Source organism: Glandiceps talaboti, chromosome 8 (assembly GCF_964340395.1).
Source record: "Glandiceps talaboti chromosome 8, keGlaTala1.1, whole genome shotgun sequence".
Classification (NCBI taxonomy): Eukaryota; Metazoa; Hemichordata; class Enteropneusta; family Spengelidae; genus Glandiceps; species Glandiceps talaboti.
The window spans coordinates 18,978,199-18,994,416 of record NC_135556.1 but is presented as its reverse complement, the minus strand read 5'-3'; the positions used below and the strand labels follow the sequence as shown (position 1 = coordinate 18,994,416).

General features: G+C 33.4%; 1 protein-coding gene across 1 annotated transcript in view; it reads right to left on the bottom strand.

The window, feature by feature from the left end:
* LOC144438481 (phosphatidylinositol-3,5-bisphosphate 3-phosphatase MTMR6-like) overlaps positions 1-16,218 on the bottom strand; it is a 50,064-nt gene that overhangs the window by 32,663 nt on the left and 1,183 nt on the right. Inside the window, exon 2 of the mRNA XM_078127517.1 lies at positions 6,811-6,927. Within this exon, the coding sequence (XP_077983643.1) occupies positions 6,811-6,927 (117 nt within the window). The remainder of the gene's footprint in view (positions 1-6,810; positions 6,928-16,218) is intronic.

Sequence of the window (16,218 nt, the reverse complement as noted above, 5' to 3'; positions counted from 1 at the left end):
TACACATGTATCTACCCCGAGGCTTTCTTCCATTTCAAATGATTTGTCATGGTTTGGTTTTCTCCTTAGCGTGTGAGTGAGAATGAAACGCAGTCTGAGTATGTAATTATTATCTGTAATGTAAACGTAAAGTATGGTGACATACCTGTAAAAAGAAAATCTATACGAGTTAATTAGCAAACAGCGATATGTTCCGTTTTAATTAGAATTTCAAAGATGGTTGGTTTGTTTCTATGCCATCAAGAAATTTCATACATGTATACATGACACCTACAATCAAAATAAGACTAGCATGTACATTGCATATTATAGTGTTACCTGTCCATGTACATTATAGTGTTACCTGTTCATGTACATTATAGTGTTACCTGTTCATGTACTGTTCATGTTCATGTATACTTTTTAGCTAAGTGTACAACAGCTTAAATAAAAGAGTAAGATAAATTGGAAATGGATACATTATTTCATTTCTTTGTCGTAAATAATGTACCTGTCTAAATTCCTCACCACAAACCTTTTACAGGAACTTTTTAAATTAGTTTTTAAATGAGCTTCAAATGATCAGAACACAAATAATCACATGACCAAAATTGACCAAACATAAGCTGGAAGACATGGTACTTAGTAAGTTACAAGACTAACTTCCCTATCATTAGTCACATGACATTCATTAACCAATGATCATTCTTTAATCACCAGCAAGTCAAACCAATCCAATCCATACTTTAAAGTAATGATCAGAGCATATAAAGTTTACACATGAGAAAACATCTGAAAAGAAACAGTTGACGCAAGTATCTTTCTGATTAGTATTTTCCAAGGACTGTATCATTAAATCGCTAGGATACCATGGAATGTAGTTACGGACTAATTTGATGGAAATAAAGTAATCAGGAAAGCTGTGCTAGGCCACAGAATTACATCACAGTCAGATAGACTGTTAAGTGTAATCACCTTGTACAATTAATGACAGCAACTTCATTAGTATGAGCAATCTATAGTATAAATTGTCAACTTTGTAATCACTGCAATATGTTGCTTGAATTTTAATTTGAGAAATGCAGAACTACGTGGATTACATTGCATCACAGTTCCTATACAGGTAGGTTATTAATATGGTATGCATGATTTATGCCTGATTTTATTTACCGAGTCTTTCTACACTTGGGAAATAATGTTTTATAGGAAGATCAAGATTACAACATTCAGCCAGCTGTTACCATTTTTCATAAAGATTGGGCCAAGTCCATATCACAACCCCCCCCCCCCCCCCCACCACCACCAAACAAAAAAGCACTGACAGTGTTGTAGCATAACTGTACAATTTGTGATATTTAAAAGTAAATGTTTATAAATCAACATACCAATCCATATTTGTTACAATATGTACCATCATTTGCAATGCTGCAATGTGCAGATTTTGATTTTGTGACATCAATAAAACTACATAACTTGCACTTTGGCTTGAGACTGGAAGTTCTTTGCTTCCAAAAAATTGCAATTTTTTATTGCCAAAATGCACACCTCTAGTGCAATCATTTCAATTTGAACAATTTCCTAAGTAGCCATCAAAAGAAACATCCCCACAAAATATAGTTTACATTGTCCACACACACACACACACACACACACACACACACACACACACACACACACACACACACACACACACACACACACACACACACACACACACACACACACACACACACACACACACATGGACCAACGCGGACAGATGGATGGACAGACAGAAGAACAGACATTGCGCCATGCCTATGATAGGTTCACTTGTGCTAAAAAACTATTGTCTTGATTGAAATAGACACTTTTAGTCTTTGCCTCAGTATCATACTACAATGTAAGAAATTACATGAAGAATACATAACCTGCTCAATATCATTTCATGTTGACCAATATCTTCAGACTCTTATTGTTTTTTATGACATTATGAGCAATACTTCGGATACTTTTGTGCAAAAATTGAAAACACCTTACCCTTAAATGTGTGTGTGTGTGTGTGTGTGTGTGTGTGTGTGTGTGTGTGTGTGTGTGTGCGCGCATATGCATGTGTGTGTGTGTGTGTGTGTGTGTGTGTGTGTGTTCGTGTGTTCATGTATGTGTCTGTATTTGTGGCTGAGATCTGGACAGAAGTGAGTAGGATGTGTTTGTGTGTCTCTGTGTATGTGGCGGGTGTGCATGTACGTGCATCTGTGTATATGTATCTGTTTTTGCGTGAAAATGATGAGCAAGTGATCATAACATTCATGATTTTTCTTGGCTGATTAGTTTACTTATTATTGACGATTCTTTCCCTGCCGCCTGATATGAAACATGTTCAGATCCTGAGTTGCATGCGGCATTACAAACTACCACATTAATCTCTATTATACATAGACAAATATTTGAATTACACAGATACCATACAAATGTTGGCAAAACAATCAGTCTAGAATACCTGGCACTAAAATAACTCAAACATTATGAAAACTGATTGTACATGGCATTAATATCCTGGTATGATTAGCAGCAAAATATTCATATTTAGCTAATTAAACAAATAAAAACATTTAAAATGGTCAAATTTATGAGTTACAGTTACCAGTATGTTGCATGTTTAAACATGTTTACTTGCATGTACCTGTTTGATTGACAAATGATGTGACAATAAAATCTACAAAAAATCCTGAAAGTTTAGAAAATAGCACACATACATTACACAGTTGATAATTTGGGTGCAAACTGTTTTTCAGTTGGCGACAGAACACTCATGAATAGGCAAATGGGAGTAATAAAACCTATCCATTAACAGGCTTGAAGGTAGCAATGCAGAAAGATCTTGTCCCGTGAGACAAGTTCATGGAAACCTACACATCTATCATTCTCTGATACAAGTTGTGAAAACAAGTGAAGTAAGGCTATCAATGATAACGACTGATGGATGGAACTGTCAAGCAAAGGAAACATACACTTAGTAAGGTAAATAATTGGAAAATAGATGGTTGCAAATAAAATTCTTTTAGAGAATTCACTTCCATAATTCCAAAATTCCACATAGAAGTAGAACACACTGACTACATTGATGAGTTCCCGACATGTTACTTGTACATGGCCAAAGGGGAACTGACATATGCATTTTGTGTGTATTTTAACCTTGTTGACTTCTACCTATGGCATATGGTGACCTCTGTTAACTAAATAAACTGATCTGAATATACAAAATGAGAGGACTGGGGGAAACTTTACAAATCTAAATTTTCCAAGATCCTTATACATGATGAAAATAAAACACTGTGTTTATACTAATTAAAATCATGATGTGCATAGCTCCCAAGATGATTAATCTAATCAAATGAAAGAAAACACGTCACTTTCCAATATCATGTGAATAAAGAACATGCATTTTGAATACAAAGTAGGTTAAATCAGTATTTTATTAGTCTGTTCCCTTTGCTCTTCACAAATATCTAATATAAGCTCCAAATGTTTAATAATTTATAGATTTCCATAGAAAACAAATTTTATTTCCTAGAAGAAACAGAAGTCACTTCAAAAATGATTGCATAACGAAAATGCAATAAAATGTGAACACTGTCTTTTAATATACTACTTCCGAACCACAAATATATTAATCAATAACAGCAGTGTTTTATTGGACTGCCTTTTAATCATACATATATGTATACTTGATTTTGTCAATATTTAATATTACCAGAATATTTGGAGGATGGGAGTAAAGGATGGGGGGGGGGGGGGGGGGGGGTGTGTTAAAACAACAAATCAATCCAGATTAATACCATTGAATTATGACAAAAACTGTCATAAAACCTGATGGCAGCCTAGACTGAATAATTCATTATTATTGAATAAATATGTAAAGATGCAGTTTGCATTAGAACTATTTGTTTTCCCAATACACTGGTATATAAAAACTATACACTGACTAATAGTCCAGTCAAAATAAGGTTTGACTCGGACAAAATTGCAACAGAAATTATTTTTAGTGCATCTTATTTAGAATTTTGTGGTGAACAACATATCAAAAGTCGAGAAAAATCAAAGTGTTGGAACATGGTGAAAATTGAGATTTTATAATTAATTAGCATAATAAGCGGGAATACTATATTCATAAAATATTGTTTTTTCAAACAAACCTAGCAAGTAAGATGTATAAGTAGATAGGTATAAGGGTGAAACATTACTAATGTATTGTTGTACACATTAATTACACTAATTAACATGCATATGGCTATCTAGCATGTTAATTACACTAATTAACACCTGTTTAACATATTCATATTCATTTATTGACTTATTCTTTAAAATAGAGAACATTGTCATAAAATAAAAATACCAGCAAAAACAAATAATAGTGTATAGTGTAATAGTGTATAAATGGATACTAGTACACATATTACATATAATTTAAAGTAAAACTATGGGGTTAAATTCAAAGGATTCATTCTCTTGTGTTAAGTGTTCCTGGGATGTAGCGTTTCAGCAATATATATGCTCCAAGTAGTGTAAAAGTGGAATAATTACTCATAATATAGTAGAATTTTGTAGTATGATCCATGGTCTGAAATTGTGCATTTAAATTTGATAGTGAAAGAAAGAAATTGTCTCTGCTTTGTGTATAAAAATGGGCAGTCCATAAATAAAGTATATTTCATCTTCAACTGTGTTGGTATCACATTTTTTTTTTACATATTCTCTCTTCTATTGCTAGTTTAGGTCTAACATGTCTCCCTTTTTCGGTCATTAGGTTATGATCACTGATTCTCAATTTACAAATAAGTTTCCTATGGGAATTGCTTGTAACCGTTATACAAATATTCTTCCATTTTGACTTTAGTTTTAAATTTACAGTAGGTGTGCAATTTTTTACCTCCCATAGAAGTCCAATCAGCATTAATATCCTGTTCCCATTGAGAAATATATTGTTTATCTATCCTCTGTATTATCATTATGTTATTCATGATATGTCTGTTTCCATTATTCAAGTAATTTTCTGTTCTCAGATCCACATATGGTTTGTAGAGCAGTAGCCAGGCTGTTTTGTTAACTACGTTATATTTGACAGCCTCATCAATAAGACTGTTTTCCTTTTTCGTACACACTCTGAGTCTGCCAGTATTTCACCATCATGTTATTAACAAATTTGCGACAGTGGTTGCCTACCTAGTCCCCCCCCCCCCCACACACACACCTTACTGCTAAGTTTGTTGCAAATGAGTTAACTCGAAGTAACGTTTTGGATAATTTGATGTTTAGTTTCTATATTGGCATTTGATCATGTTTACTTCTCTGCTCTCCATATGAAAGTATGGGTCTAATAGCATGATCAAAAATTTTGATCCATGTTGGAATGTTTAATATATTAGTGAACGAAGTGATTAATTTTTTAATTGAGTAGAACGCCTTTGTTGCCTTTCTATAAAGTTTGTCTTTTGCTAGATCAAACTTACCATTGGGTTGAAATTCTATCCCTAGATACTTATAGCTATATACGATCTCGATATCCAATTGATGTTTTAATAATAGTCTATTATTTCTATTAAATAACAATACCTTTGTTTTCTCTATATTGTTTAATATGCATAGTTATCTAACAAGGGAGGTATTTGATGATGAAAGGGATGTATTCAAGTACTCCAATACCTAATGACAGACATACTACTCACAGTGGTATTCCCAAAATGTATACTTATTGTACATTACATGTAATCACATTACATGTAATCTGCATTACTATTGTTTAGCTTACTTTGGAGTGGTTTGATTTGAAAAGTCAAATCGAATGTCAATAACTATTTATGAACAGAAAATATGTAGGATTACTAATATATTGTTTTATATGTTAATTACACTTATTAATACTTGTTTAACATGCACATTTATCTACCAAGGGAAACGTTTAATGATGGAAGGAAGGTATTCAAGTACTCCAATATCTAATGACAGACATACTACTCACATGGGCATTCACAAAAATGCATACTTATTGTACGTTACATGTAATCTGTAACCTTAACTAAAGTGATTACATTACACACATTAAGTCAGTTTAAATTCAATAGGAATGAATATTATTTTTTCACTAATTATGTTAATTAAGAAATGTCATTTTTCACCATGTTCCTCCACTTAATTATTTCTAGACTTTTGATATGTTATTCAGCATAAAATTCTGAGCAAGATGCACTAACAATTATTTCTGTTGCAATTATGTCAAGGTTTGGCCTAAATTTACGCTAGACTGACTGGACTATAAATTCTATAGAAAATGAATAAGAACAATATTATAATTTGTAACTTGTTAGTTGCAACAATGTGTTGACTTTAATATGACTGGGTTTAAAAAAAGTCACTCAGCAATATTGCCCTTTGGTATTCTATGTATTTGATCTTTTATAGCAACATGTGTTCTTTGATTTTTCCCTAGAGTTTTAGCACCATAGTAACAGAGTAGGAGGAAGCTAAAAAAATTTACAACTTCCCGATACTTTTTTTTTTGAGGAGTTCAACGGTTTCAGAACGCCTGTGAATTTTACCCATTTACAGTACACCCCTTCCCCCACCCCCACCCCATCCCATCTTCCAAATATTCTGGTAATAATTAAATATTGAAAAAATCAAGTATACATTTACATTTACAAACAGCGCAACAAATATTAATATTTTTCCAAAAAATTTGCATTTTGATTATTGACTTTTTTTACAACCTTTCATAATTCATAATTAAAGTTGACAGGACTTTTCACAAAAAAAATGGCTTAAAAAGATAATCATTGATAATTTCACACTTACCCATGTTTCTTTTTTCCCAGCTGGATCAACAAAAATCAAGTGAGTAGCCGTCAGGTACAAAGTACCAATGGATGGTCTACGACTGTTAAATCTATCCAAAAGTCGTACATTCTCAACCTAATGAAAACATAAAGAAATCAAGAATGTTGGATAAGCGTGTAGAAGTTGAAATAATGCAACATGTGATCTGATCATCCTAGAACAAGAGTGCCACAGTTCATGCTCTTAAACCTGAAAAGAAAAAAAAATACAGAGAAACCTCTCTTAGACTGAAACTCAATTTTCTGTATTGATCCAAGGTCTGTTATTGTGTTACACAGGTAAAGATGTTATGAGATGTGGGGTTTGTATGCTACAATAAAGCCATAGAGATGAAGAAACTTGCATCACCTGGGCCAGATTTGGTGAAAAGTACCTCCCTGAAATACAACACCGTTCGTTCTCAATTACCTTATAACAGCTAAGTGTGTGAAAACATCGTTTGGTACGCAGGAATAACATGAAGAACTTGAAAGGGTCACAGAGAAAACACATCATCCATCTGAATAGCATCAAGGCAACGTGGGTGTCTACTACACTGGATGCTTATTTAGCATGCACGCTTAGTTGTATACTTGTCTATAAGCACAAGACTATTCCGCCTGGCAGTCGTTGATAACACTCCAAATTGTCACATTCTATCCAGTATCAGAACAGACTGTTTATAAACACACCCATATTTGCCATAGCCAGCACAATAAAACCACTGCCAACGATTCCATTATTTGAGAATACATCTAAAGTTGCTGATTTATTTATTCAATATTTAATTTGGACTCATCCAACTGACAACAGTTGCCTCAATTTACACAACTTGACAATGGGATTTATGAGCTTACAAGGAAATGTTAAATAACACTGTATTCTTGCTGTACCATTAATTACATGTAATCTTTTAATCAAACCACTGAATTAAATAAAATCAACATGTCCCTCCAGTGCAGATACCTAACCCTGTAAAATAATGGAGTGCTCCAAAAATCAAATTATTTCACCTGAGCATTGCTTTTCAATACACAAACAAAAAACTGCCATTTCATATGTGAGCATAAAATGAATACTTAGGAACTTATAAATCATGGCAGATAATTATTCTGTGGAAGAATGCTGTTGTTGGTGTTCGTTGTACAAATTTTAATTTCCATGCTTAGCGCTGAGGTGGCTAATATAACGACTACTACTACTACTACTACTACTACTACTACTACTACTACAGACACTTGCTTTTATGCGACATAAAGGTGAGTAATGGGAGAACAAGGATTCCGATATTGCATTTAGATATATCTAGATAAGGAACAGTACAGCATCATCTAATCTGTTGATCTACATCAGGTTTTGAATCTAAAACAATTTGCAATAAATGGGAACATAAACGGCCATATCATCAACTATAACCTGTTTATTTTTTGTATAATACCACATAACAAAATGAATCCTGAGGCATAGCTTAATGAGTTTACCCTAGTACTCTGTGTCAGTGTTTTCACAAAGGTTGTGAATACTGATAACACTGACAGGTAAACTGGCATAGACTCCCATATGTCTACATAATTTTGTATTTGGAACCCTGGTATAAAGTGACTGGTGTACTTGAATTGATTTTTATCTACTTTAATACCACCACTATGCCCTCTAATGACAGCCAAATTTTGTTGTTGCACTTAGTCAAAAACTGAGATTTCTTGCGAGTCACCACATAGTAAGAGATAGGGGAACACCAAATTTTGGTGCTTCACTAGTAGACATTGTGTGCATCAGTGGCACGTCAAATTGGCTTAGAGGGCACACTGCTTACCAACCTTTATTACCAAAGGACTTCTGAATACTTGGGTACTAGTATTTCATTATTCTTTACTGAATCCAAATAATGGAATTCACAGTTCTCCAAACAGTTTTCTGTTTTCACATCCAAAAATGCATGACTGCTGAAGGGGTTGCTGGTGAGCATTGGTATTAATTCTGGATTTGAATACCAGTATATGTAGTTTTAGAACTTCCTTTAACAGACAGTGATCTATGGGGAGACCTACTTATTTCTACCTGTAGCTCGTTGTCAACGTGATATGCAGATTTCCTTTCTGTACCTGTCTCCTAGTAAAGTCTAAACACATCAGAATAATCTAACGCAGATTCTGATTGATTCTCCAGTCCCTGTATTTACTGATCAGTTGTTGTCATAGAATCACACACACGGAAGATGAACTATTCTACGCAGCTGCAATCATGACGAGGCTTTATAATCAATTTCCTTTCAACACAGTAACAAGGGATGTAAAAAGTAATTATTTCTATGTAACTCATTGACGACAGTGAAGATGCTATGTATCAATACTACCAATTCAGCTATAGGTGACTTGCTGATTTTTTTTTTTGAAATCTCATATTTTTCATTGAATGGAATACATGATTGTACATAATGCCATGTGGCTATGTTTAGATCTCCTTCTGTGTACAACCTATACAATGTCAACTCTTCCCTGTGTGCTGCTGACACCGTCTCATCAATCACATTTCATGCATTATATGCTGTAAAACCCTAAGAGAAAACCCACTGACATTTCAATAATTGCACGGAGATTGAAAATGACTCAATCACCAATGCAAATGGTTTAATGATTTTTTTTTTTTTAAAACACACTCGGAATGTCATTTATAAAGTTCAAATCTTCAATCTCCTAGAATGTATTTTTTGATGTTTCTTTTGGGTTTCTTTTTATGCTTTCATGTAGGAATTAGTTTATGACACAGACTGTCATGAAGTATGGAGAGTTTTCTGGCACTCAATTACATTTGTAAGACGTAGCTAAGTTTACCTGAGATTAGAAGCTCTCTGTCAGGATTCCTTTCCACAATGTATACAGCAACCTCAGATCCCTTTCACTGTTACTAGGATACCAAATGTTTAAAGGCTAGGGTTTCAATTCCCAGTTCTTGTGTCAGTGTATCTATCAGTGGACTCGTAAATATTGCATATAGAATCTTTTCTTTTTGTTCTGTACCAACTTTTTCTACAGCTCTGCCAGGCAAATGTTTTTCACACCTAGATTTCAATTCTAATCCAAACAAGGCCTGAAAACACTTAAGAAATACATTGTGCTTACACAAATCAGAAAAAGGATGTTGAATTTCACTTTTCAGAGAAAATTTGTGTTTAGTAGTATCGTGTAAAATTCTCTGAAAATCTGCAACTGATGGTGTCTTTATATATATTTGGGGAAGAAAGTGCAAAAGGACATAATCTCCCACCAAAAAAATGTGATGTAGTATGCCACACTAATCTTCACCATCAGCCTATACTGGAGGAGTCTAGGCACTAGCTACTGGCCATATACGGTCAGCTATATGTCCTACCCATGGCTATCTATTTTTTAAATATACAATGTATACACAGTGTTTCTTTAGCTGAAAGATATTTTCTCAAATAGGAGAGTTATGATTTTCAATGTGTGTATATTTTTATAACTTTCATTATCAGACTATTCCAATATACACATTTAGACTGTCCCTATATCTTAATTTTAACACACATTCATTGATATTACTACTTCACTGCTACTCCACAGCCGATCCCCCCCCCCCCCCCCCACCCGCCAAAACATATAAAACATACGGAAAACCCTGAGGGTATCACACACAAGCCAGGTTGAATGCTTTAAAATGAAAAATATGGCTTTTCTACTCTGGGTTTTCTACATCACTGTGACACAACAACTCATGTCTGCATAATGAATTCTACAGTGCTCAAAAATATGTTATTCCCCAATTTTTCTTCATTCAGCAAAACTACACTTCTGACCTAAGGGTTTGTCAGTACTCCTCTGTCTCCTTTTCATGTCAATGCCTCTTTAATAGGTCACCAGTAATTTCCTTGGCAGGACTAATTTCTAAAAAAAATCATACTTAGCATGGAGCCAGTATAAAAAAATATCAAGTTACAGGAGTAACCGAATAGTAGACATACATAAAAGTATTGATTTACTGTGTCTGGCTTATTGTAAAGTGCTAACATATATTGGTGATGAAAGGAATGTCTTGCTTCTATTGTTTAGGACAAATCTTTTGAAATTTTATGGAATTTATGGAAAAGGCATTTTGTGCCTTGTTTTGATAATCCTCTGACATCAAACTGTACCGTTTTTATATCAAAATTTTCATTTTCTAAAGTGGATACTCAATATCAAAAGAGGCTGTAAAGTTTTTTGCTCTGGCTGTAGAATTCTTAAAGACTTTTCACTCAAATATAAATAAAGACAATAAATACCTTACTGGGAGAATTATTAATACATGCATCATTCAACAAACATATAATGGGTATAGTAACCAGAAACTAACTAAAGATGGGTTATATGTATATATGTATGTAGATGTGTATGTGTTGTTGAACTGAACCTTCATTCTATTATTCAAATCACAAGATCTATTTGTAGTAAGTAGAACCTTTTTTTTTGCCAAAGAAATAAACCATTTTGTTCATGTAGTAAAATACTCTGGTTCACTGGAAAGCTATATACTTGAAGTTAGGGATGTCACTGATTCTATCCTGTCGTCTGTCAAGTAAGATGACATTTACAGTACTTACAGACATCCCTAATGTTATCAAGTCCTTTAATTTATAGAACTCTTCTAAGACTTCTCAAAGGCTGAGAATGACAATATTCTAAAACATGACTGAGTAATTCCTTATTCTCTGCAACATAAATTGAATAAATTCAAGCTAGTCTCATTCTCAACATACTGGGAAAAGGACACCCATACAATTGGGAAGTTATAACTGCTTGCTCTAATATGCATCATGTGTTTAAACACAAAGAAGCTTTGATGAAGACTCATCTGTACAGATTAAGTTACAAATAAATCAAAACTTTGTACTGCACCAAAATACCTGGACCACCTGTCTGGGACAATATTTTGAAGTCACATATGTGTAAACAACGTGTGACTTCACATCCCTTGAAGAAGACCTGAGGACTCGGGTTGAAAGCTAGGATTTATCCAAGTATTATAGCAGCAGAAACCTTTAATTTATTTGTGAAGAAATTAGAACTGCATGTAACGCAAATTGTCAAATTTTGTATTCTGAAACTCGTATGTGTCAGGTAGCATATGTAAATTAGAATACATTTAATCTAATTGAAAGAGTTGCATACATCAAAAATACAATACATCCATATCTGATAAATCAAAATGATTTTTAAAGATATAGCCACAAATAACAGATATCTCCATTTACAAACAACTGCAATATTAATAGCTGATAACACTTAACCTAGTCATCACGGTTTCATTTCAATATACATGTATTTTATAGGAAATTAATACTTCATGCTTTAATAAAGCTGCACTACTAGCTGGACATTTTTTATTATTTAAATAACCAAAGATATATTCACTATGTCAATTTTATTTATAAAAAGACATTGTATCTGTTAATTAGTAGTCAACATTATCTGTAGGTGGTGTAGTGGCAAGTTTAAATCTTGAGTGAAAGCTTGGTTTTGAGTCTGTCACCATGTTAAAACTGTATTGGTGTCAACTAGAGTATTGTTTTTCAATCAGATAACCACAATATATTCACTGAAAGTTGTTAAAATACCAAGAATTAGATATACATGTTAAGCAGGGGTGGTCAATATTATCCATAAGCAGAATTGAAACAGGTTGAAATCGTGATCATCGTTAAGGGTGCTGATTTTTGGGTGCGGCCAATATGTATTGGAAAATGTCAAGTTTAATCAAGTACTCCTGTGTGGTAAGGTGGTCTGAAACCACAGCAAACATGAAATAGAATTTATCTATACCTATGTTGTCCCGGCACAAGTCATTTCATATCTTGAGAATAACCTACTACATCAGAGGGTACGTACATACGTACATGTATGCCTACTCCTGCCCAACCACTAACTTTGACATGGACTTCACCTGAAGAGGGATGAACATGTATACATTTTTATGTACACTTATTAACAATGACACAAGTAACAATTATTCTTTACAGTGTCTGATATGTGGCATTCCCTAGACATTACGATAATTTCATTTTCTATTCATTTGTAAGAGGAAAGCTGTAAAAACAATGTTAATAGGCTGGAAATGCCAAAGAGTCGAGAGTACAAGTAGTTCAGGAAAAAGGACTTATTACTGTCAAGAAAGTGATGCGAGTACATCAGTAAAGCAATCCTGGCTTACAGACATTGCCGTTTCCATGGATACGGGAATTCATATTTAATGATATGAGCTGATTCAACTTAGTGGACATCTCAGCATCACATATGTATACATGTACTTAAACTCACACTGTCTGTATGCATGTAATGTTTGATCCCGACTTCAATGACAAGTGTCCTGCCGAAGTTGTTTATGCATGGTGTACAAATGTAGCTGTCGTGGCTGTAGATTCTGGAGAAATATTGTAAGTTTGTTGCTTATAATTACATTGTGTTATATTAAACTCTTTGACATTTAAGTCAAGTTTTCATATTTTTTTAATAGAACCAGTCAATTTGATTCAATATTTTCTGATATCAATGTTTTCCCTGAACAAATAATTTCAGATGGAGTTATCTTTTTGTTAAAGTGAAAATACTTCTAAATCGTGAATCTCAAAATTCTACAGACATCATCACAAAGTTCAACAGGCCATCTTTTTAGTTTCTACCTGTCAAATCTATCTCCATATTCAATAGTGAAAGGATGGTCTCTTCTCCAGATAATGAGTTTCAAAATTTTATTTTTATATTTCAACTGCTTGTTGCTTATAGTGTAGTACCACTGTGTCGTCACCTACATGTACATGTACACTGAACCCATGAGGGATGGCCCTCACTGAACTTCTTGGGAAATAAGTATTTATATACTTAAAGAACTATCCAATATAAAAATTAAAATAAAGATTATTTATTATTTACATGTAATTATTATAATCAACATGTTACACTGAGAATAGAAAACTCCTAAATTACCCTTGGCCAAAATATGGTGGCTATACATCTATGTTATATTATACAACTTAGAAAGATATCATCTGCACACTGTCAAAGTTATCCTTGGACAATATGTAACTGTGAGACTAGCAAGATAACATGTCACACTGTCAGTTAGCCTTGGACAATATCATGTGACTACAAGACACAGCTATTACCCACATCTTAGACTTATGTAATCTGATAATTTGAAGCTGTCTCTCTCTTGGTAAAAACAAATAAGTGTAACAGAAACCAATGAACTGAAATTGGATTTGAATTTAAAAAAAAAAAAAATTTCACGCTGAGTCTGACACTAAATAACGATGTCAAGGTGTAAGGACATACTATGGATTGTGTGTGTCACTGAATATACATTTTTTTTTGTAGGGCACGAGACATTGGTTGGAAAAACTACTAAGTGATGATCAAAAGGTACTTTGTGTAATATCAAAACCATTATTACTATGTCTGGGATTTATGTTGCTAGGTAACATAACCCATGGATCAGACAAAAATAATAATCCGCACAGAAATGTTATACATAAACGTTTGTACCTATGTTGTGGTATGTGCCTATTCTCAAAATTTCAATAAAACTTATGATTTTCCTAAGAAAATTATTATCAAAATCATTTATGAATGTCATTTTTTACCGATATTTTCCATCAACTTATTATCGTTTGAAAAATAAATATTTAGTAGACATGTACCATCATGTGATATGAGGGCACTGTTCTGATATACTCATAGAATCCACTGCCACGACATTACAAAAATAGTTATGTAAACTTGTTATAGAAGTATATTCTAAACAGATGAAAGCTTACATGAATATGACCAAGCAAAGTGCTAGCTGGCTTGACATTAACTTACTACTGTATGCATCCGACTGAAAAATTGAAAATAACCAGCAATTGATAATCTGTCAAATTTTTTGCTAATATCTGAATATTAATCTTTCCTCTCCACAATAATTTACACAAATCAAGATTGAAGACAACATTTATGTTACCTGTCTTACAGAAAATACAAGTACAACAAAATAACATTCACTTACATATATGTAGTCTGTTAGGTACGCCATGACGGGGCACCCTCAAACATCAGCCAACCTCTAGTGAGAGGAAGCCGGTGAGGGCGAAACATCACGACGTATCTTACAGTCTAACATATGTGCTGTCAAACATTTGGATATGACAGAAGTAAATTCTACTGCGAACACTAGAGGGCGCCATATAAGGAAACAGTTGGCACAGGCTTCAATAACTTTTCAGAGTATATATCAAAACATAAATTACAAGGTGTTTATTTCCAAAAACACTATAAAAATGTAGTAATCTAAATATCCCAAAACATTTAAATGGAAAAAAATAACAGGTGGACATTGCCATCTTTACATGTAAATATAAATGAATCTTGTACTTTTATGACGTTGAAGAGGAAGAGCAGGACAAATGAAAAGTACTGATACTGTAAAAAACAATTAATTAATAACAGTGCACCAGAGATATTTAAAATAAAAGTTTAACAAACAAATTAGCTATTTGGATAATAGCACTTTGCATATTCTTACTTCAATAATTCCGTCATTTATTTAAATGTTTTCCTTATTTTTCATTTTATACCTGTTACGAGTCGGGGGGGGGGGGGGGGGGGGGGGGGAGGGGGGTTAAAGACATCTGTACAACAATTTAGAAGTAAACATACATATTAACAAGGCCAGTAACATAATATATTATAATTGTTACAATATACATATCTTATGTGGTGGTGCCAGAATACACTGGAACACAAAAATGTGTAAGGATTTACTTGTACTTTGAGAGAATGGAAGAGGATAAGGGAAAAAAATAAAAAAGACATGCAGAGCCAAACACATTTATATTATCTCAGATGAAATTTTAAGCTATGAAGCTGTTTTGATATTATATATAGTATACAGTTCCGATGACTTGCATATGCCCATGGCTATATTTATATCTATAGCACAATAAATGGCACATTGTCAACACAATATAGTTCATTATTTTCACATTCAGTGCACAATGTAACCTTTGCAGAAGCCATTGATAACATTTGAATGTTAGACTCAACACTGGGTGATGTAGTCTAAGTTCAAAGGAAACAAACCCAAATTAACATAATTTACATTGTGTGTGAAAATTAGATAATATTACATCATCAGCCTATCCTGAAATCAGAACACATTTCTAATTAGTAATTCTCTATTGTTTACATATTCTGTTTGTATGCAACACTAATAGTGTAGGTTCAATGGGAAAAAAAGACATTCACAGTGTAAATTGTCTTGGGTACTATGACAGCAAAGAGGATGTTACTGTTATGTATGACACAATGGAAGACACATCAGTTAGGCCAAATAAAAAGAATTGTTTCTGGTCAG